The following is a 23,950-nucleotide window of genomic DNA, read 5'->3' on the forward strand; positions in this document are numbered from 1 at the left end:
ACAGACCATGTCTAAATACTTAAAATATGCTCCAGAGAGGATAGGCGGTGGTGGCCATAAAAAGACACTTCACTGATGACCCACTCCAGTTTAAAATAATTTAATGAAAATGAATTTGTTTTGTGTGCGTGTGTGTACGTGCGCACGTGTGATTTAATTTAGTTGAATGAGAAAAAATAAATTGGGTGTAAAAATATTGCTGTTTATTTTTATTCGGTCTTATCTGTATATATGCAAGTGGACTCTCAAACCTGCACTTAAGATCATCCAAAGTAATTAATTAAAAAAATTCTACAGTTATTAGAGAGATATTTCTTTTAGGCCAATGTAAAATTGTTACAATTTCTATCAACATGAAGTATACGCCACAGAAAATCACACTACACGTTAATTATTCATTTAATATTGAAAAACCATTGACACGGCAGCAATTTCAATGCTTTATTATGGGGATAAAAAACAATAAAGCAATTATTATACAACATCGATTTCTGACTGCAATTCAAATACGTTGAAAGGTAAGACGGTGAAACAACGTTGCTATTTCAACGTTGATTCAATTTGCAAAACCGAAACGTAATTCAACGTTGATTCAACCTTGGTCCTTGACGTTGAATTGTCAGCTGGGTGTGTTTCTAAAGAAAACCACTTTGAGATTAAAACATTTTACGGAGTTATTTTTTCCCACTTGTAAAACTGCATATTGTTCTTATCTCCAAGTGTATTAATTTATCGAGTGAAAATGTCTGTGTGGTGAATCTAGTGTGTGTGATGGAGTTTGCTCACCTTTCATTCACTTAAAGAACAGAATTGATGTAATACACTTTTTATAAAGGTAAGACAAACCAAAATATTTAGCTATTATGTCTCTTTCATAAATATTGAAGATTCTATGGATAATTATGTGAATATTAAATTATGGCCTGCCTAATTACATCATAAAATGATGATGACATGATTTATAGTGCATGTTTCATGCCAATTGAAGAGTTGTTTTAATTACAAATAATAAGGTTTACACTGAAATGCAGCGTGTTAATAAGAATTTTTAAATAACGTTCAAATTCAATGTTATGTTGATCTTAAAAATGAAGTGGTGACAGTTTATGTTAGACAGCTTTGGCATTGTACTGCATATTTTAAAGGGTTATAAAAGCTTTTAGTTGGGTCTGTTAATAGAAGCTGTTTAATTTTCTAAAAATGGTCCAAATGGTTCCTTTAAGCCCCTAAAGTCTATATAGAATAGGAAAACGGATGATTATTAGAAACAGTAGAACATGTGCTTATAAAACATGAAAGTTATGAAACAGCAAGGTTTCATCTTAGTCAAGTTAGATTATTATTTATTTATTTAAAGGAAACAGGATTGTTAATAGTATTTTATATGTATATATATGTATTTATATATATATATATATATATATATATACACACATATGAAGAGTTTTAATTGTGTTAGTTAGCTGTATTTTTTAATATTTATTTATGGCTGTATTTATGGCTTAAATCTAAACAAACCAACTGCACTTTGATTGATATTAATTATTATTATTTTTGTCTTTAAGACCCTTTTTGTTTATGAATTTCCTATCCAATAGACGAGCACACTCCTTTCACTAGGTGGCGGGAATGCGCCCTGCAAGTTGGTCTGCCACCGCCATTTAATCCTAGAAGAAGAAGAAGAAAACCCGATAGTCTGTCCGTCGTCATTTCCGCTGTGATGAGCGCGCGCTGCACAATACGAGCTGTATGAGATGTTCAGTCAGTGATAAACTGCTTTATAGTTTTTATAACTTAACAAAAGCGGCTGTTTAATAACGAGTGGTTTCAATAGTTGTGTAGTTTAGTGTGACGGCCGAAGAGGACAGGCATATACATACAACATCGTCTATCATGTCTGCTATGATATGGTATGTGTGATTTTCATTAATAGTATAGAAGAATGCATTGTACGTTTAGCTTAAAAAAGACACTTAACTACTTACGTTGCACTTAAATCTACAACTTGTTATACGGTTATATGGGGACGTACAGATGATACAGTGGCGCCAAAACGTCTACAACGTCATCATCATCACTATTATTACACGACATAGCATGCTAAGGCAAACATGTAATTCAATGTTTGTATGTTCTATGTTTTAACGATTTTTCGTCTGCTGTCTTCTGTCTCACTTCGAGATATTCGCATCACTTCTCATAGGTTATTGGTAGAAGGGATACAATGAATTATATTAGCTAATGCCTACACCTACCCAACCCTAAACCTAATCTTACAATAATTAAACAAATAGTAGCAGCTTTCTTGTAGTTCAGTGTTCTAATTTTTATTTTAAGTTGTGTTAACAACGCAAGGCTGTGGGTTGGATCCCAGGGGATTGCAGATACCTTTGCAAGTCGCTTTGGATAAAAGCGTCTGCCAAATGCCTAAATGTAATTAACTGTTTTCAGTGTGACAAAAGTTATGCAGTATCGGAGGTGCTCTTGCTCAGTGGAGGTATCTGTATCCATTCTACCCATAACCATTCTGGTATGTTCGCTTACTGGAAATCATGTGACAAGTTTTGAAGACGTTTAACCGAAATCACAGGAACCTATGAACTTCATGAAACGCGATATAACCTTTGAAAAAAAAGCGATTCACGAATAGAATCCTTTATCTGTTCCAGATAAAGAGACATTGTTTTTCATTGCTCATTTGCTCAAGTGTATTTTAAGTTGTGATTGCCTCTCCATGGTTCATATATCGGGTCTGCTTACCCTAAACTTCATCATAACCGCTTGTTATGTAAATCAACCAATTATAATTGAGGACTGGAAATGTCTGCTTTATTGATTTTAAATATTTACACTTATTTAAATATTAAAATTATAAACATTGCAATTTCCACTGTTCTGTAAAAGGGTGTACTTGCAATACTATTAATGTCATTACTTAATCAGTGGCATAATATAATTATAAAATGACAATAATATGGACTATCAATTTCTGTATTTCTGATGCAATTTATCGGCAAACAAAAAGTTATGCAATTTACCTTTGTTTAGTTGTTAAAGAAGTCTAAAATTTGCATTTCAAAAGTTTTCATCGGGCAAGGCGATAGTTTACATTGTGTAGTTAATCTGTTTGCGAAATGTGCACAATTAAGAGGTTCTGTATTTTGAGAATCGATATTGAATCGACCACAGAAAAATTTGGGTTTAAAAAATGTGACCAGTTCCAGACTGTGTGGTAAATGTATTCTTTGCCACAATGTTTTTTTTTGTTGCACATACAATAAATGTTGCACTGTACAGCTCTGCCTTATTGTGTTTGTGTGTATTATCTGCAGATTTGGTCCCAGATTTTCACCTTGGTAGTACTGCTGCATGGACTTATTCATGATGAACTGTGAGTTATTGGCTACATGCAGTGCGCTGGGTTATCTGGAGGGAGATATTTACCACAAAGAACCAGACTGCCTTGGTAATAATGAAACCATTATACAAGTTACATTTATTTGTATGCTGTACACAATTGTTTCACATTCTACATGCTCATGGGCGGCAACAGGGAGCCAGTGCAACCTGATGAAGAGCGGAGTTACATGCGCTCTCTTCGGTTCATTGAAGACCACTATTGCTGCCGCATTCTGGATCCTCTGGAGAGGTTTGATTGTGCAAGCAGGAAGTCCAGCTATAAGCGCATTGTAATAATCCAGTTTGGACAAGACAAGAGCGTGGACTAGGACTATCGTAGAGTGCTCCGATAGGAAAGGTCTAATTTTCCTAATGTTGTAGAGGATGAATCTACAGTACCGGGTGGTGCTGGTAACATGACTTGTGAGGTTAAGCCGATCATCGATTACCACTCCCAGGTTTCTGGCTGTGCTGGACGGTGTAAAAATCCAGCACAGATGGATTATTACAATTTGGTCTGCGCTTTTGGTGCATTTTCCTGATCTGGTCAGTTAAATAAGGATGAAATGAAACCCTCTGTACATTTTTGTCTTATTCCAAAAGCCGTTTTGCTCCAATACGTCACAATTCTGAAGTAAATACCATTGCAACTTCCTTTTCATGCAGACTTTTAAATGATAATCACGTCAAAATGTCAATTTAAAATGAAATGATAGAAGCTATCCCTGGTTATCCCCACAGATTTTGGTGATACATTTACTAATAATGAACAAACTTTTATTACTGCCTTGCCATACTGCTTATGTACAACGATCTGCAGCTCCGTTTACGTTCATGCCACTGCTAGAGCGGTTCCTGTTCTCAAGTGAAGACCCGTTTGCATCATCTTTTGGATCCATCCGCTCATATGTTTCTGTAGTGAGGTAGGCGAGACGAGATCTGAGAGTCGAGGCCGGTGCGTAAGTGAGTGATAATGAGCGTCAGCTGTATGCACTGTGTTTTGTAACACAGAGGAGATCGACCGGATCTCCGGATCTCAAAAATTGATGACCGGAAGAGCGACCAGACCCTCAGTGAGAGAGGACCAGGCCTGGCTTGTAGTTATTTGTGTCTGTCGCCCATGAGGGGGCTGCCGGCTGTCTATTTATGTATTTATTTATTAATTAAAAGTGGTTTAATGTTTGCCTGTTCCCGTCTTCTTCCTTCCTCTTATTGAATCTTGTTACAAATGCTTTATGCGATAAACAAACAAACATGTGCATTCGGTGTGGACAGAAGCGTTACTCTGTGTTTAAAAGCCGATGCACGCTGTATATAAGCTGATCTCCGCAAAATGTCTGGAAACATTTGGGTAGTCGTTATTTTCGTTTGTTTTTTTTGCACAAAGTATTTTATTTGCTATAAAAAAAATTGTTTAGCCACTATAAGCGGATGGACCTATTTAACAATGTCTTTAGTACTTTTCTGGACCATGGTTTCATTAATTATGTGTGTTTGAATGTTTTCTGTGGTTATGAATTGTGTTCAGAGAGTGTGAAGGATCTCATTCGCTACCTGCGACATGAGGATGACACACGGGACATCAGACAGCAGCTGGGAGCAGGACAGATTCTTCAAAATGACCTCTTGCCTATCATCACCCAGCACACAGAGGACAAATTGCTCTTTGATGCCTGTATCAGGTGTTAAGTCTTTTGATTTAATAGTTTGATTGGCACTTTTACCTGATTGTAATTATTAGACTAACAATGGAAAGTTGTTCTTAGGCTAATGGTGAACTTGACCCAGCCAGCACTGCTCTGCTTTGGAAAAGTTCCAGATGATCCGGCGTTCCGACATCACTTCCTGCAAGTGACATCATACCTTCAGGCCTATAAAGAGGTACAACGGCCAGAATGGTCACATCAAGGTTAAATGTATAGTGCTTTACACAATGTACAATATTTTACAGCAGCTTTAAAGGTGAGGTTTTAAACTTCATTTACTTAAGTGTAATATAAATCTCAGGTGTCCACAGAATGTGTCTGACTTCCATCTCAAAATACATCACACAGGGTGAATATAAGCTGATCTTCGCTAAACATCTTCAATATTGAGGAAGACTTGCACTTTTTTTGCCCATATACAGACCGTACAAACCGCATGGAAGTGCTCTCGTGAACGCGCACCATAGACTGACAAGACAAAGGAGAATATAGTGATTTATTTTGTTATTTTGGTTTGCATTTTCGTTAATTATTGAGCCACTATTAGCGGCTGGACCAATTTGAACAATGTCTTTAGGTTATAGTTGTTGTCAAGGTCCAGAAAAGTTCTATAGTTGAGGAGGCCTGGGAATCTCTCAGATGTCACCTTAAATATTTGTATTTGTGTTCCGAAGACGCGGGGAGGTCTAAAAGTAAAAAAAAATGATTTAGATGAACTTTTCCTTTAACGGCTTTCCACATGTCGTGGACAAGTGAATGTTTTGTATGTGCAAGGGAGCGAGAATTTTACTTTTGGCGGACCGGACAAGTAACTTGAAATAATAACAACAAAGGCTGTACAGTGCAAGATATACAGTATGTTGCACATGCTATAAAAATAGGTTCGTACTAATAGTACTTTAGAGTTGGGTCTATCTGCGGAGTGCAAGAGAGAGGTGTAACTGGGAAGGGGAGTAATTGTCCAAATCACACGGAACAACGTGAGATATAAAAACGTCACATTGTTGGCAAGATGGCGGTCGTATTGATGGCGTTTAGGATATTTTCCAGAGATAACTTTAAATTTTATTCTTCAAGTAATTTTCATGCAATAGTTGGTATCGTTGGTAATAGTTGGTAACACACACATTGGTATCGTTTCGTCGACAATCTATTAGTTAAGTCAAGCCAGCTTTATTTATATAGCGCTTTTTACAATTTTCCTTGTGACAAAGCCGCTGTACAAGAAATCATTGACTATAAGCAAAACATATAAGGTTATTCAAGTCATAACACAGGTCAAATATCAGACACACTAAATTCCTATATGCAGTGTTAATTAAATAAGACTATCAAATTCTAGCATTTGGAATTCTAGCATTTGGCCAGGCAAACAGTGCAAAACATTATGCAGACGGTGGTGAGGAACCCAAAACTCCATTGGAGGAGAAAAAAACCTCAGATGTAAACCAGGCCTAACCAGGGTATTCCAGTTCCCCTCTGGCAAAAACTGCTGCCTCTGCACAAGCTCGACAGTGCGCACACAACAAGGCAAAATAAAAAAAGTAAGATTTAAAATTATCATTAATAATCTAATAGTGACTGAAGTTTTGTAGAGTCGCCACGTCCTTCGTCCAGCATTTGTCAGGTCTGGGAATGGATTGCACCCTGCCCGCTCCGGTAACCTTGGACTGCATCCTGCCCGCTCCGGTAACCTTGGACTGCATCCTGCCCGCTCCGGCAGGGGCGATTCTAGGATTTTTTCAACAGGGGGGCACAAGAGGGGCCACAATTAATACAGAGGGGCCAATCTTGTGTTGTGTGAACTGTATATCAAAATCATTTTAAGAGTTTAGGAACCTTTAAATTCAGTAATAAACAGTGATACCCTATTATATTTTAATAGCAGTTATTCACTGCTCTAAATCAAAACAAAACAATTTGTGTTAACTTTTCACATTACAAAAGTGAAACAAAAACTGTAATAAATAAACTTCTGTGAAAACACAGTACACACTTAATTTGAGACTAATTTTATTTACTTTGACACAAAATTCAAGAAAACTACAATATATTGTGTAGCAAGATGGCAAGAAAAGTAAACATCAAGTTATAGAAATTAGATACAATTAATTTTAGCCAAACAACTATTAATACTGACCAAACAAATAAACAACAACTTAGTTCATAAGATGTAAAATGTGGCTTATAATAGGTTTATGTATCTGGTTAATTTAAATAAATTACTATTCAGCTTCTGAAGGTGGGGAAGTATCCAGCTCTTCCACATCACTTTCACTCTGAGAGCGCGAGAGAGCGAGAGATTTCCAACGGTTTATGATGACGAAATGACACGGTGCAGAAAGCGATGCAGCACCATGGTGGTGATTAAGAATGCCAACTTTTGTTGATTTTAGGAAAAATCTACAGACGCAAATAGATTAAAGGTGTAGCAAAATAAAGACGTGTGTATTGTGGACTTTTCTTTTAAAGTAAAAAATAATAAAAAACTATGTTTTTGCCTGCCGTGTCTCACCTTAAAGTGTGTAGCGTTAGATAAACATCATAGATCATACGATTTGTTTCGTCACCTCGCTTGCAATATCACTTGCGTTGTTGAGGCCAAAAAATAAGTAAATCCCATGGTACATTCAGCATCAGGTCAGGTGCATAGTAAATATGATTAGCATTCTCTTAGTCTGCTCTAGGAGATAACATCGTCATCGAACCTGGTCTGTCCTAACACCGAAAGACGGTAGCTGCTAACGTTAGTAGTACCAAACCCTTCTTGCACTGCAACAACTCGCTAATCGAAAAATCAAGCAATATAAAATCAACTTACCGTGTGTTTTTTTTTGTTGTTGTTGGAAAACAGCAGCTTCCTATTCTTGGTCCTCGTTGAGAAGCATCGCGACACAATCATGAATTACTACAAACTGAACGATTATAATTTGAATTTGTTAGTGATAGACAAGTAGAAGGGCACAATGGGCGGCCAATCAGTTTGAACCCTCCCCTGGCTATGCCACTGCGCTCTGGTAACCTTGGAACAATGAGACAAGACTGGCTGAGAGTACTGTTCTGCACTCTTTGATGCAACAAATGCATCAGTTGTTATTGGAAGCCTAGATCTTTGAAATATATATATATATATATATTATGATAGTGTAGTGTATGCAAGATTAAAAAGATGCGTCTTTAGTCTAGATTTAATCTGACAGTGTGTCAGCCTCGCGGACAGTGCAGGGAAGACCGTTCCAAAGTTTAGGCGCTAGATAGGAAAAGGATCTGTTGCCTGCACTTGATTTTGAAATTCTAGGTATTACCAACTGACCTGACACCTGAGAGCGTAGTGCACGTGACTATAATACGTTAGAAGTTCTCTCAAGTAGTGAGGAGCTAAACCACGCAAGGCTTTATAGGTAATAAGCAAGATTTTCAAGTTTCTGCGATGCTTTATAGGTAACCAGTGCAAGGTTGACAGAACCGGGCTAATATGCTCATACTTTTTTGTACGCGTAAGAACTCGAGCTGCCGCATTTTGGACCAGTTGGAGTTTTTGTAATAGGCCTGCAGGGCAACCACCTAATAGTGCATTACAGTAATCTAGTCTTGATGTCATAAAGGCATGAATTAGCGTCTCTGCATCTGATGGTGACAGCATATGACGTAGTTTAGATATATTTTTAAGATGGAAAAACACAATTTTACAGGTGTTGGCGACCTGGTTCTCAAATGACAGAGTACTATCGAATATAAAGCCAAGATTCTTAGCTGAAGATGAGGGTTTTATGGAAGATCCATCAATAGTTAAGCTGTTGTATTGGTTGTTACGTAGGGCTGTTTTCGGTCCGATAAGTAACACTTCAGTTTTGTCTGAGTTCAGTAATAAAAAATTGCTACTCATCCACTTTTTTATATCAACTATGCATTCCACTATTCGATGGAATTGCTGTGTTTCATGAGGCTTCGAGGAAATATAGAGTTGCGTATCATCAGCATAACAGTGAAAGCTTAGTCTGTGTCGCTTTATTATATCTCCTAGAGGTAGCATGTATAATGCGAAGAGCATAGGCCCTAAGACTGAGCCCTGTGGTACACCGTACTGGACTTGCGATTTGCGTGATACCTCATTGTTTATTGCTACATATTGAAAACGGTGGCATAAATAAGATCTAAGCCATTTCAAAGCTATTTCCTTAATACCGACATAATCTTCGAGTCTATGTAGGAGCATGCTGTGGTCAATGGTGTTGAATGCAGCACTAAGATCTAGCAGCACCAATAAGGAGATACAACCTCGGTCGGACGCCATAAGCAGATCATTTGTTACTCTGATCAGAGCAGTCTCTGTACTGTGATGTGCTCTAAATCCAGACTGGAAATCTTCATTAATCTCCTTCCAGGAAGGAACATATTTGAGTTGAGACTACTTTTTCCAGAACTTTAGAAAAGAAAGGTATATTCGAAATAGGTCTGTAGTTAACTAGTTCTCCAGGGTCCAGATGTTTTTTTTTGACAAGGGGCCTTATAACAGCCACCTTATATGCTTTAGGCATATGTCCTAATGTCAGAGATGAGTTAATAATGCTAAGTAGAGGATCTATAATTTCTAGGAGCATCTCTTTCAGTAGATTTGTAGGTATAGGGTCTAACATGCATGAAATTGATTATGATATAATGATTTCACTTCTGGTTGCATAGTTATACTTTTTTTCTTTAATATCTTGGATTTTATTTGTGAAATAGTTCATAAAATCATCACTGCTATGCTGGTTTACAGAATCAGAAGTCGCTGACGATTTATTTTTGGTTAATTTAGCCACTGTATCAAATAAAAACCTAGGGTTATGCTGGTTTTCTTCTATTAGTGATGAAAGGTAGGCAGATCTAGACGTTTTTAGGGCTTTCCTGTATTTTTAATACTATCCTTCCAGGCAGTACGAAATACCTCTAATTTAGTTTTCTTAAAGTTGCGCTCCATTTTTCGTGCCGCTTTCTTTAGAGCCTGAGTGTGTTCATTTTTCCACGGTGTCGGTCTGTCATTTTTAATCTTCTTTAAGCGCAGAGGAGCAACTATGTCTAGCGTTTCCGAGAAGGTGGCATTAATATTTTCAATGGTAAAGTCAAGATCTTCAACGTTATTACTCATGCTAGAGATTTGAGTCAATTCAGGAAAATTATCAAGAAACGCACCTTTTGTAGTCTAGTTATTGTTCTACAATATTTGTAACTTGGAGTTTGATTTTTCACCATTGGGTAGTGAAGCAAGCATGATACCAGATAATGATCCGAAATGTCTTCGCTCTGCTGAAGGATTTTTACGTCGCCCACGTTTATACCGTAAGACAATATTAAATCTAAAGTATGATTACGAAGGTGAGTAGGTCCTGACACATGTTGACTAACGCCCATGGAGTTAAGAGTGTCTTTAAAAGCCATTCCTAAAGCATCTGTATCATTATATACATGAATGTTAAAGTCACCAACAACAATGACTCTGTCTGCAGCCAGTACTAGTTCTGATAAGAACCCACCAAATTTTTTAATAAAATCTGTGTGGTGCCCTGGAGGCCTATATACAATAGCCAAAATAAATTTGAAAGATGTTTTGTCCTTAGTATTAGGTATTGACGCATCAAGTACCATGACTTCAAAAGAATTGTATTAAGGATTAGACTTCTGAGAAATGCTAAAAGAGTTACGGTAAAGTGCAGCAACACCTCCTCCTCTGCCTTTTAGGCGAGGCTCGTGTTTATAATAATAATCTTGGGGGACTGATTCAATTCAATTCAATTTTATTTATATAGCGCTTTTCACAATTTGCATTGTTCCAAAGCAGCTGTACAGGGGAAAAACGAAAAACCCAAGAAAGGGTAAAACACACTACATGGTGTGTTATATAATAAATCCAATTATTCTAGTAAATAATATCTAATGTCAGCATCTCCTGGTGGTTTATTAAGCATATTTGCCTTAAGTGAATGCTTGGCTGAAAAGATGTGTCTTTAATCTAGATTTAAATTGGGCGAGTGTGTCTGATCCTCGAATAGTGTCAGGAAGGCTATTCCAGAGTTTAGGTGCTACTTATGAGAAAGCTCGACCCCCTTTGGTGGATTTAGTTATTCTAGGTATTATCAAAAGTCCTGCGTTTTGAGATCTTAGAGAGCGTGATGGGTTGTAGTGCGATAGAAGCTCTGTTAGGTAGGTAGGGGCTAAACCCTTTAAGGCTTTATAAGTGATTAAAAGAACTTTAAAGTCAATACGATACTTAATTGGTAGCCAGTGAAGGGTTGATAAAATTGGGGTTATGTGATCGTATTTTCTGGACCTGGTTAGAACTCTGGCAGCTGCGTTCTGAACTAACTGTAGTTTGTTTATTGATGATGCAGGACAACCACTAAGTAGAGCAGGGGTGTCAAACTCATTTTAGGGTAAGGGCCGGATGGAGAGAAAAGTGACAATGTGCGGGCCGAATCACCTTTTTTAAACCATATTGCACCAAATTACAAATGAATTAGCAAACAAACTAGAAAGACATACTGTTCTGTAAAAGGTGCATTTAATAAATCCTCAGAACGGTTCAATAACACTCTTATTCCTCTTTGAAAAAACTATTTTGTTTAGGTAAAGGCAATCAAAACCCTTTCCTTTGAATATGAATATTTTTTGTCAGATACTTTTTAAACTAGTAATGACAAAAATGCAACAGACTCTATTTGTGTACAGACGGTCACATTAAATATGAACCATACAAGCTATACAATATAATTCACTAATAGGAAAAACTGCCTTAACATATTTAACAACTAGTACAGTAGTACAACTTCACTTTGGATATGAACATTAAATATATACTAGAAATTCCCTTTAACAACAAAAGATCTAGATCGCATCTGCATTATGATTTTAATTCCTGACATCTCTTTTCTTCAACCACATCAATCTCATAATGTCATTTAGCTGTCTGTTTGTTAGTCGAGAGCGCAGGTTGGACTTGTTAATGTTCATTACCGATTCTTGATGAATTCTCCCTTTGAAAACGGCTTTGATCCCGCTGCGATTTCGTTGGCAATCAAATAGCGTTACAGCTTCATCAGTCCCTGTTGTTTTTGTGATCATTGACTGCTTTTTTCCGAGGCTAAAGTTAAATTATTGACTTTTCGAAGCTGTCCAGTGTATTTATCATATTTCTCTGCGTGTATCTCATAGTGCCGTTTAATATTCTACTCGTTTTGCACAGCCACGGCTTGTGAGCAGATTAAACATACCGGCCTACCGTTGAACTCACAGAAGAAAATACGTCTCCTTCCGTCAGTTTTCTTTATTTGGACATTTTAAAATCACTAGTCCTTGCCGCACAACTTAGCCGACTTTGTTTTCGAAATGTAGGCGGCGCTTTAGAATGCGCATGCTTGTTAGGGGTTCCGGCAGAAGCCCAATTAAATGATCAATGATAAAATAAAAAATTTAATAAAACAAAACATAATATGGCAGCGAAAACCTGATTGTATTAATAAACTTTAAATTAATTAAAATAATAATAAACTTTTATTTCATATTTGTATTATTTTTCAAATCTTCCCTCGGGCCGTATTGGACGCCTTATCGGGCCGGATACGGCCCACAGGCCGTATGTTTGACACCCCTGAAGTAGAGCATTACAGTAGTCAAGTCTTGAGGTCATAAATGCATGAATAAGCTTCTCCGCGTCAGCAACACACAGAATATTTCGTAACTTGGCAACATTTCTTAGGTGGAAAAAGGCTGTTTTTGTGACATTTGAGATGTGATTTCGAAATGACAGGTTGCTGTCTAATATAACGCCTAGATCTTTTACTGTATTTGTTGGAGTAACGGTACATCCTTCAACTTGCAGTTTATAATCAGAAATATTCGGTTTGCGTGTCTTTGGTCCGATAAGTAATATTTCTGTTTTATTAGAATTTAAAAGAAGGAAATTACAGGTCATCCAATGTTGTATATCTTTAATGCACTCTGCCAATTTGGATAGCTGGGAGGAATCATCTGGTCTTGATGAGATATATAGCTGAGTATCATCTGCATAGCAATGGAAGCTAATTCCATGTTTTTAATAATGTTTCCGAGGGGCAGCATGTATATGGAGAACAGCACAGGTCCCAGAACCGATCCCTGAGGTAATCCATAATTTACTTGCGTTAGATTGGATGATTCCCCATTTAAATGGACAAATTGATGTCTTTCTGACAAGTAAGATCTAAACCACTGTAGTGCCTGTCCCTCAATACCGGTATAATTGTGTAAGCGATCTAGAAGTATGTTATGGTCTACGGTATCGAACGCACCACTAAGGTCAATTAGGACCAAGAGTGAGATGTTACCTTTTTCTGATGCTATAAGCAGGTCGTTTGTAATTTTAACGAGCGCAGTTTCTGTGCTATGATGCGATCTAAAGCCTGACTGAAATTTTTCGTGCATGTTGTTATTTTGTAAGAAAGAGCACAACTGAGTGCACACTACTTTTCCTAGTATTTTAGACAGGTATGGGAGATTTGAAATCGGTCTATAGTTTCCAAGTTCATTTGGATCTAAGTTTGGTTTCTTGATTAGAGGCTTAATGACGGCCATCTTAAAGGGTCCTGGCACATGGCCTAGATTAATTGACGAGTTGATAATGTTATAAATGGGCTCAATTACAACAGGTAGTAGCTCTTTTAATAGTTTAGTTGGTATGGGGTCTAATAAGCAAGTTGTATGTTTAGATGTTGCAATAAGTTTAATTAAATCCTCCTGTTTTATAGGTGAAAAACGCTGGAGCCTTTGTTTTGGAGCGATGGTTGGTGCTAATTCATAGGACAGATTTGGAGGTTGAGTTTTTACAATTTTGTCACGAATGTTTTCGATTTTCTCTGTAAAGAATTTCATGAATTCATTGCTACCGAGGTGCGGTGGAATAGCCAGGTCAGGTGGTGTCTGTTTATTTGTTATTTTAGCGACTGTGCTAAATAGAAACCTTGGATTGTTTTTGTTGGTTTCTATGAGGTTACGAAGGTGCTCAGCCTTTGCTGCTTTTAGTGCCTTTTTATAACAATTTGCACTCTCTTTCCACGCCATTTTAAAGACCTCTATTTGAGATTTTTTCCATTTGCGCTCTAGTTTGCGAGTTTCTCTTTTAAGGGCGCGAGTGGTACTATTGTACCATGGTGTAATATTTTTCTCATTAATCTTTTTTGACTTCGTAGGTGCAACAGCTTCTAATGTATTAGAGAAAATAGTACCCAATTTCCTGGTCATGGCATCGAGCGATTCTTTATTTATTGGTCTGGTTATTAAAGGAGTCAGATCTGGGAAGCTCTTTGCGAAGCTATCTTTAGTAGCGGAGGTGATTGTTCTACCCTGTCGATAACGAGTTAAAGGGCTGATTCCTGGCGTGCGCAAAGTACCCGTTATAAGATAGTGATCGGTGACATCTGACTCATTTAAAGCTATATAATCATCTGGCTTTAGCCATGTTTCTGTGAGACAGAGCATGTCTATTTCATGATCTGTTATCATATCTTTAACAAAAAGTGCTTTATTAGAGAGAGATCTAATATTTTGCAATCCGAGTCGTAACAGTTGATTATCTGTATTATGTTCATGTTTAGTTAGTTTAACATTAATTAAATTACCTTTGAGAGGTTTACGCATTATTTTATGTTTGCTAATCCGGGGGACAGACACAGTCTCTATTTTATGATGTTTGGGAGAAAGTATTATCGCAAACAAAGGTGTGTGTTATGTTTAGCAAAACAGCATCTTACAACCAGCCAGACATATTCTATATTTATGTGTAAATATGGAGCAACGTTTAATCATTAATTGCATTATGTGTCTAACACCTTGTTCCTGTGAGACAGGAAACGTATCCCTTGTCCGATCACCATCATATTTTGGATGCTTGTTTGTAATAAGATGTATGAATGTACTTAATGGCAAGTCAATTGGATTATTTGTTAAGGAGTAGCGAGCTTTCAGGTACACCGTTCACTTAAATAAAATAAAGGACCCTGTAATGGTCACGCAAATGAAAAAGTTGAACATGTTTTTGATAGTTATTGATCTAGAGAGTCCAGAGAATTGTAGGACAACCTAGGACAAGTTTGCAAAAGTAGGTTCTTAACATCATCACAGATAACTCACAAACTGTTTGATCGACATCAATGGTTCAAGAGCCAAATTTGTTCGGAATTATGAGAGCTTTCATATGATATCGATAGTTTGTTTAAATGTCACGTGATACACAATTGTTAAGGCAACCAAAGATGTGTCAATTTTGCCATTTTTACTGTTATAGCGCCACCTAGTGTTCAAACGGGGCGATATTTTCTAAGTCATCTCGGAGTGACGGTCTACACATATGTTCCAAGCCCCATGATGATATCTCTAATAGTGCTCGAGTTATGGGCATTTTAATGTAATAGGCTCCGCCTATTTAAAATGTTTAAGCCCCTAAGCGACCGTGACAGGAAATTTCAACTTCAAACTTCGTTTATTATTTACATTCACACTCCACAGAAGTCATCTGCATTGGTTTGGATCCGATCGGTCGAAAAACCAAGGACTAGTTTGCGAAAGTAGGTTTTTGACATCATCTTCGATTACTCACAAACCGTTCAATCGACAGAAATGGTTCCAGAGGCAAAGTTGTTCAGAATGTGAAGAGCTATCACATGATATCAATAGTTTGAGTATATGTCAAATGTCACGTGATACACAATTGTTTATGCACTCCAAAAGCGTTACTTCGACCCCCGGTGGCAGAATGAGTTCATATTTCTTACAGACCTTCAGGACCATGAGTCGAACAAGCCCAGCGAGTGTCGTTTCGATCGAGTTCCGTTAACCCTGTCTAATGAGTGGTCAAACTTCATTGGCCGATGACCGCCATGTTTCTTTAGATACGCCACTGTCCTTTAAGACAGTCATGGTGCGTGACACAAAGACACATCATACCAAATTATAAGTCGATCGGGCAAATGGTTGGGTAGTTATAGCCCTTTTCGAGTTCATGTATATTATAGCACCATCTAGTGGCCAAACCCGACTCCTTTTTACTGTAATCCTGGACTGAGAGTCTACACATAGGGTCCAAGCCCCATGAAGATTGCTCAAACGGTTCACGAGTTATGGCCATTTTAACAAAATATGCCACTTCCGGTTCAGACGTTTTGGCGCCCCCTAGCAACAAACTTTTTTTAATAATTATTCACATTCACTCTCCACAGAATTCATCAGCGTTGGTTTGGTTCCGATCGGGCAAAAATCCAGGGACTAGTTCATTAGGGTTTCGAGCCCGTAGGGCTGAAAACCTATTGTATTTGTAAGGATTTTTATTATTAGGGTTTCGAGCCCGAAGGGCTGAAAACCTATTGTTTTTGTAAGGATTTTTAGGGTTTCGAGCACGAAGTGCTGAAAACCTATTGTTTTTGTAAGGATTTTTATTCTTCTTCTTCTTCTTCTTATTATTATTATTCCGCCATAAAACGCGTTGCCCAGCCCAAACCGTAAGTCGTAGAAACTCGAGACTTGGTCAGATGGTAGTAGTCTTGCACGCTACTCAGATACTCGGAGCCAGCCATGTCGGTCCATAGGTGGCGCTATAGCGATGGCCAATGCGTTTGGGCTCAATGCTCGTAAACCGGATGTCACACAACAAAGTGTTTGGTGTCATTGGAATCCTTGGCTCCAAACTTAAAAAACGTATATCTCCGATTTCATTTCCGGTATGCAATTTTTTTCGCTAATTTGCATTTTATGAAAAAAAAAAAAAATGAACTAGTCCCTGGATTTTTGCCCGATCGGAACCAAACCAACGCTGATGAATTCTGTGGAGTGTGAATATAAATAATCATAAAAGAAAGTTGAAAATTCGATTCAGGGTCGCTAGGGGCCATCAAAACATCCGAACCGAAAGTTGCCTATTTCGCTAAAATGGCTATACCTAGAGAACGGTTTGAGCTATCTTCACGGGGCTTAGACCATATGTGAGGACCCTCAGTCCGGGGTCATAATAAAAAAGACTCGGTGTTTGGCCACTAGGTGGCGCTATAATAGCAAATATCTCGAAAACGGCAATAACTACCCAACCGTTGGCCCGATCGACTTATTATTTGGTATGGTGTGTCTTTGTGTCATGCACCATGACTGTATAAAAGGACTTTGGGGTTTCTCAAAAAACATGGCCGCCATCGGCCAATGAATTTTGAGCACTCATTACACAGGGTTAACGGAGGCCGATCGAAACGACACTCGCTGGGCATGTTCGACTCGTGGTCCTGAAGGTCTGTAAGAAATATGAACTCATTCGGCCACTAGGGGGCGAAGTAACGGTTTTAGAGTGCATAAACAATTCTGTATCACGTGACATTTGACACATACTCAAACTATTTACATCATATGTTTGCTCTTCTCATTCTTAACAACTTTGCCTCTGGACACGCTTCTGTCGATCAAACGGATCGAGAGTTATCGCTGACGATGTCAAAAATCTACTTTCGCGAACTAGTCCTTGGTTTTTCAACCGATCGGAACCAAACCAATGCAGATGACTTCTGTGGAGTGTGAATGTAAATAATCATTGAAAAAAAGTTGAAATTTATATTCATACACGGTGGGGGGGGGCAAAAACTGAACTGGGCGGAGCCTATCACATTAAAATGGCCGTAAATCCAGAACGGATTAACACATCATCATGGGGCTTGGAACATATGTGTAGACCATCACTCCGAGGTCACCTACAAAAGAAGGTGCCGTTTGGACACTAGGTGGCGCTAAAACAGTAGAAATGGCAAAATTGACGCGTATTTCATTACTTAAACAATTGTGTATCACGTGACATTTGACATACACACAAACTATTGATATCATATGATAGCTCTTCTCATTCTGAACAAATTTGCCTCTTGATCTATTGATGTCAATCAAACGGTTCAGGAGTTATTGCTGATGATGTTAAAATCGTACTTTTGCAAACTAGTTCTTTGATTTTCAAGCAATTTCAAAATTTCCACCATAGTACAATTCTCTGGACTCTATAGGTCAACAATGATTAAAAACATGTTGAGTTTTTTTTTGTTTTGTGTCCATTACAGGGTCCTTTTTTATATTAAGGTGAATAATGTACGTTAAAGGTTGCTACTCCTTAATAAATAATCCAAAGGACTTGCAATTAAGTAGTATTATACATATTTTGACTCAAAACAAGCATGCTCATCAGAAGAGGCATGCCTTCATAAAAGTCCAAAAGGTGAAATATTCATTCAAATGGGCTTTTCATACATGTCTTTGTAAGCATGCGTAGTCTGCATAGACTGTTACTGATCACCTAAGTCAAAATTCTGGGTCTAAAGGCTATCATTCATTGAGGATGTGTGTTAGGGCCATTTCTGAAATGGATTTGACCTATTTATCCTGATAACGTGAGTCTTGCTACTGAATTGTCCGAATGACTTGATATGAGAAAATGTAATGTATGTCCTATATGTGCATGTGTGTGTGAGCATGCCTGGGTCTGTATGAGCCAATGCTGACCCTTTGACTCATTTTTCTGGGTGTGGGGTTGTATTGTCGATTGTGGACATGTTAGTTTGCCATCCCTGAGACTGGTCGACGTTTACTTACCTAAACTTCTCGAAACCCGATAATTGCTGCTTGCAGCTATATTTAGGGTTTCGAGCCCGAAGGGCTGAAAACCTATTGTTTTTGTAAAGATTTTTATTATTATTATTATTATTATTCCGCCATAAAACGCGTCGCCCAGCCCAAACCGTAAGTCGTAGAAACTCGAGACTTTGTCAGTTGGTTGTATCTGTGCAGGTTACTCAGATACAGTGACCCAGACAAATCGGCCCATAGGTGGCGCTACAGCGATGCTGAACGCGTATGCATTCGTAACTCCTAAACCGTTTGTCGCACACCCAAGTGTTTTATATCATTGTAATCATTGGCTCAAAACTTAAAAAATGGCTATCTCCGATTTCATTTCCGGTATGCAAATTTTCCCGCTAATTTGCATTTTATAAAAAAAACCAAAAATGAACTACTCCCTGGATTCTTGCCCGATCGGAACCAAACCAGCGCTGATGAATTCTGTGGAGTGTGAATGTAAATATTCGTTGAAAAAAAGTTTAAATTTCGATTCAGGGTCGCTAGGGGGCTCTAAAACGTGTGAACCGATAGTTGCCTATTTCACTAAAATGGCTATATCAAGAGAACGGTTTGAGCTATCTTCACGGGGCTTAGACCGTATGTGTAGACCCTCAGTCCGGGGTCACAATAAAAATAACTCGGTGTTTGGCCACTAGTTGGCGCTATAATAACAAAGAACACGAAAAGGGCTATAACTACCCAACCGTTTGCCCGATCGACTTATTATTTGGTAAGGTGTGTCTTTGTGTCATGCACCGTGACTGTATAAAAGGACTTTGGCGTTTCTCAAAAAACATGGCCACCATCGGCCAATGAAATTTGAGCACTCATTAGACAGGGTTAACGGAGGCCGATCAAAATGACACTCGCTGGGCTTGTTCCTGTCCTGGTCCTGAAGGTCTGTAAGAAATATGAACTCATTTGGCCACTGGGGGCGAAATAACGTTTTTGGAGTGCTTAAACAATTGTGTATCACGTGACATACATCTACAGGCTCTGATACGCTTTGAAAATAAACGTCTCGGCCCAGGAACTTCAGACTTCTTGAGTTTGAAAGCACCTTCGCTTCAATTTAAAAGGCAACAACAATGAAAATCGGATACTCATTAACAAATTGTCCAAATGATTTGACAGTCAGAAAAATAACATTCTTGTAGTATATGTGCATGTTTCTGTAAGCATGCATAGTTTCTATGAGTTGATACCTGTAATTTTTCTGTGCGTGTGTGTGTTGGACTTTGATCCTTCATGCGTTTGTTGTGGTGTGACCCCCTAAACTGTTCATGAATGCATGACTGCTTTTGACTGCCTTAAAACTCGAAACCCGATAAATGCTGCTTGCAGCTTTAATTATTATTATTATTATTATTATTCCGCCATAAAACGCGTCGCCCAGCCTAAACCGCAAGTCGTAGAAACTCGAGACTTTGTCAATTGGTTGTATCTGTGCAGGTTACTCAGATACAGTGACCCAGCCAAATCGGCCCATAGGTGGCGCTATAGCGATGCTCAACGCGTTTGCATTCGTAACTCCTAAACCGTTTGTCGCACACCCAAGTGTTTTATATCATTGTAATCATTGGCTCAAAACTTAAAAAATGGCTATCTCCGATTTCATTTCCGGTATGCAAATTTTGCCGCTAATTTGCATTTTATAAAAAAAAATAATAATAAACTAGTCCCTGGATTTTTGCCCGATCGGAACCAAACCAACGCTGATGAATTCTGTGGAGTGTGAATATAAATATTCGTTGAGAAAAAGTTGAAATTTCGACTCAGGGTCGCTAGGGGGCTCTAAAACGTCTGAACCGATAGTTGCCTATTTCACTAAAATGGCTATATCAAGAGAACGGTTTGAGATATCTTCACGGGGCTTATACCATATGTGTAGACCCTCAGTCCGGGGTCACAATAAAAATAACTCGGTGTTTGGCCACTAGTTGGCGCTATAATAGCAAAGAACACGATAAGGGCTATAACTACCCAACCGTTTGCCCGATCGACTTATTATTTGGTATGGTGTGTCTTTGTGTCATGCACCGTGACTGTATAAAAGGATTTTGGCTTTTCTCAAAAAACATGGCCGCCATCGGCCAATGAAATTTGAGCACTCATTAGACAGGGTTAACAGAGGCCGATCAAAATGACACTCGCTGGGCTTGTTCCTGTCCCGGTCCTGAAGGTCTGTAAGAAATATGAACTCATTTGGCCACTGGGGGCGAAATAACGTTTTTGGAGTGCTTAAACAATTGTGTATCACGTGACATACATCTACAGGCTCTGATACGCTTTGAAAATAAACGTCTCGGCCCAGGAACTTCAGACTTCTTGAGTTTGAAAGCACCTTCGCTTCAATTTAAAAGGCAACAACAATGAAAATCGGATACTCATTAACAAATTGTCCAAATGATTTGACAGTCAGAAAAATAACATTCTTGTAGTATATGTGCATGTTTCTGTAAGCATGCATAGTTTCTATGAGTTGATACCTGTCCTTTTTCTGTGCGTGTGTGTGTTGGACTTTGATCCTTCATGCGTTTGTTGTGGTGTGACCCCCTAAACTGTTCATGAATGCATGACTGCTTTTGACTGCCTTAAAACTCGAAACCCGATAAATGCTGCTTGCAGCTTTAATTATTATTATTATTCCGCCATAAAACGCGTCGCCCAGCCCAAACCGTAAGTCGTAGAAACTCGAGACATTGTCAGTAGGTTGTATCTGTGCAGGCTACTCAGATACAGTGAACCAGCCAAATCGGCCCATAGGTGGCGCTACAGCGAGGAAAAGCGCCTTTTTGCTCGTAACTCCTAAACCGTTTGTCGCGCACCCAAGTGTTTTATATCATTGTAATCATTGGCTCAAAACTTAAAAAATGGCTATCTCCGATTTCATTTCCGGTATGCAAATTTTCCCGCTAATTTGCATTTTATAAAAAAAAACAAAAATGAACTAGTCCCTGGATTTTTGCCCGATCGGAACCAAACCAACGCTGATGAATTCTGTGGAGTGTGAATATAAATATTCGTTGAAAAAAAGTTGAAATTTCGACTCAGGGTCGCTAGGGGGCTCTAAAACGTCTGAACCGATAGTTGCCTATTTCACTAAAATGGCTATATCAAGAGAACGGTTTGAGATATCTTCACGGGGCTTATACCATATGTGTAGACCCTCAGTCCGGGGTCACAATAAAAATAACTCGGTGTTTGGCCACTAGTTGGCGCTATAATAGCAAAGAACACGAAAAGGGCTATAACTACCCAACCGTTTGCCCGATCGACTTATTATTTGGTATGGTGTGTCTTTGTGTCATGCACCGTGACTGTATAAAAGGACTTTGGCTTTTCTCAAAAAACATGGCCGCCATCGGCCAATGAAATTTGAGCACTCATTAGACAGGGTTAACGGAGGCCGATCAAAATGACACTCGCTGGGCTTGTTCCTGTCCTGGTCCTGAAGGTCTGTAAGAAATATGAACTCATTTGGCCACTGGGGGCGAAATAACGTTTTTGGAGTGCTTAAACAATTGTGTATCACGTGACATACATCTACAGGCTCTGATACGCTTTGAAAATAAACGTCTCGGCCCAGGAACTTCAGACTTCTTGAGTTTGAAAGCACCTTCGCTTCAATTTAAAAGGCAACAACAATGAAAATCGGATACTCATTAACAAATTGTCCAAATGATTTGACAGTCAGAAAAATAACATTCTTGTAGTATATGTGCATGTTTCTGTAATCATGCATAGTTTCTATGAGTTGATACCTGTCATTTTTCTGTGCGTGTGTGTGTTGGACTTTGATCCTTCATGCGTTTGTTGTGGTGTGACCCCCTAAACTGTTCATGAATGCATGACTGCTTTTGACTGCCTTAAAACTCGAAACCCGATAAATGCTGCTTGCAGCTTTAATTCTTCTTTATTATTATTCCGCCATAAAACGCGTTGGCCAGCCCAAACCGTAAGTCGTAGAAACTCGAGACTTTGTCAATTGGTTGTATCTGTGCAGGTTACTCAGATACAGTGAACCAGCCAAATCGGCCCATAGGTGGCGCTATAGCGATGGTTAATGCGTTTGGGCTCAATGCTCGTAAACCGGATGTCGCACAACAAAGTGTTTGGTGTCATTTGAATCCTTGGCTCCAAACTTAAAAAATGGCTATCTCCGATTTCATTTCCGGTATGCAAATTTTTCCGCTAATTTGCATTTTATGAAAAAAAATAAAAATGAACTAGTCCCTGGATTCTTGCCCGATCGGAACCAAACCAACGCTGATGAATTCTGTGGAGTGTGAATGTAAATATTCATTGAAAAAAAGTTGAAATTTCGATTCAGGGTCGCTAGGGGGCATCAAAACGTCCGAACCGGAAGTAGAAAATTGTAATAAAATGGCCATAACTCGTGAACCGTTTGAGATATCTTCACGTGGCTTGGACCCTATGTGTAGACTCTCAGTCCAGGGTCACAGTAAAAAGGAATTGCCGTTTAGCCACTAGGTGGCGCTATAATATACATGAACTCGAAAAGGGCTATAACTACCCAACCGTTTGCCCGATCGACTTATTATTTGGTATGTTGTGTCTTTGTATCATGCACCATCACTGTATAAAAGGACTTTGGGGTTTCTCAAAAAACATGGCCGCCATCGGCCAATGAAGTTTGAGCACTCATTAGACAGGGTTAACGGAGGCCGATCGAAACGACACTCGCTGAGCTTGTTCGACTCGTGGTCCTGAAGGTCTGTAAGAAATATGAACTCATTCGGCCACTGGGGGCGAAAAAACTTTTTTGGAGTGCTTAAACAATTGTGTATCACGTGATATTTGACTTATACCCAAACTATTTACATCATATGATAGCTCTTCTCATTCTGAACAACTTTGCCTCTGGAAATGCTTCTTTCGATCAAACGGATCGTGAGTTATCGCTGATGATGCCAAAAACCTACTTTCGCGAACTAGTCCCTGGTTTTTCAACCGATCGGAACCAAACTAATGCAGATGACTTCTGTGGAGTGTGAATGTAAATAATCATTGAAAAAAAGTTGAAATTTGTATTCATACACGGTAGGGGGGGGCCAAAAACGGAACTGGGCGGAGCCTATCACATTAAAATGGCCATAAATCCAGAACGGATTAACACATCATCATGGGGCTTGGGTCATATATGTAGACCATCACTCCGAGGTCACATACAA

At 38.6% G+C, this 23,950-nt stretch overlaps 1 protein-coding gene across 1 annotated transcript in view; it reads left to right on the forward strand.

Moving 5' to 3' along the window:
- Positions 1-1,619: 1,619 nt before the first annotated feature.
- Positions 1,620-23,950, forward strand: part of timeless (timeless circadian clock) — a 128,922-nt gene continuing 106,591 nt past the window's right edge. Inside the window, exons 1-4 of the mRNA XM_079483180.1 lie at positions 1,620-1,910; positions 3,333-3,466; positions 4,928-5,081; positions 5,166-5,280. Coding sequence (XP_079339306.1) covers positions 3,370-3,466; positions 4,928-5,081; positions 5,166-5,280 — 366 coding nt within the window. The 5' untranslated portion in view covers positions 1,620-1,910; positions 3,333-3,369. The remainder of the gene's footprint in view (positions 1,911-3,332; positions 3,467-4,927; positions 5,082-5,165; positions 5,281-23,950) is intronic.

The sequence above is a fragment of the Barbatula barbatula genome (assembly GCF_947034865.1).
Source record: "Barbatula barbatula genome assembly, chromosome: 20".
Taxonomy (NCBI): Eukaryota; Metazoa; Chordata; class Actinopteri; order Cypriniformes; family Nemacheilidae; genus Barbatula; species Barbatula barbatula.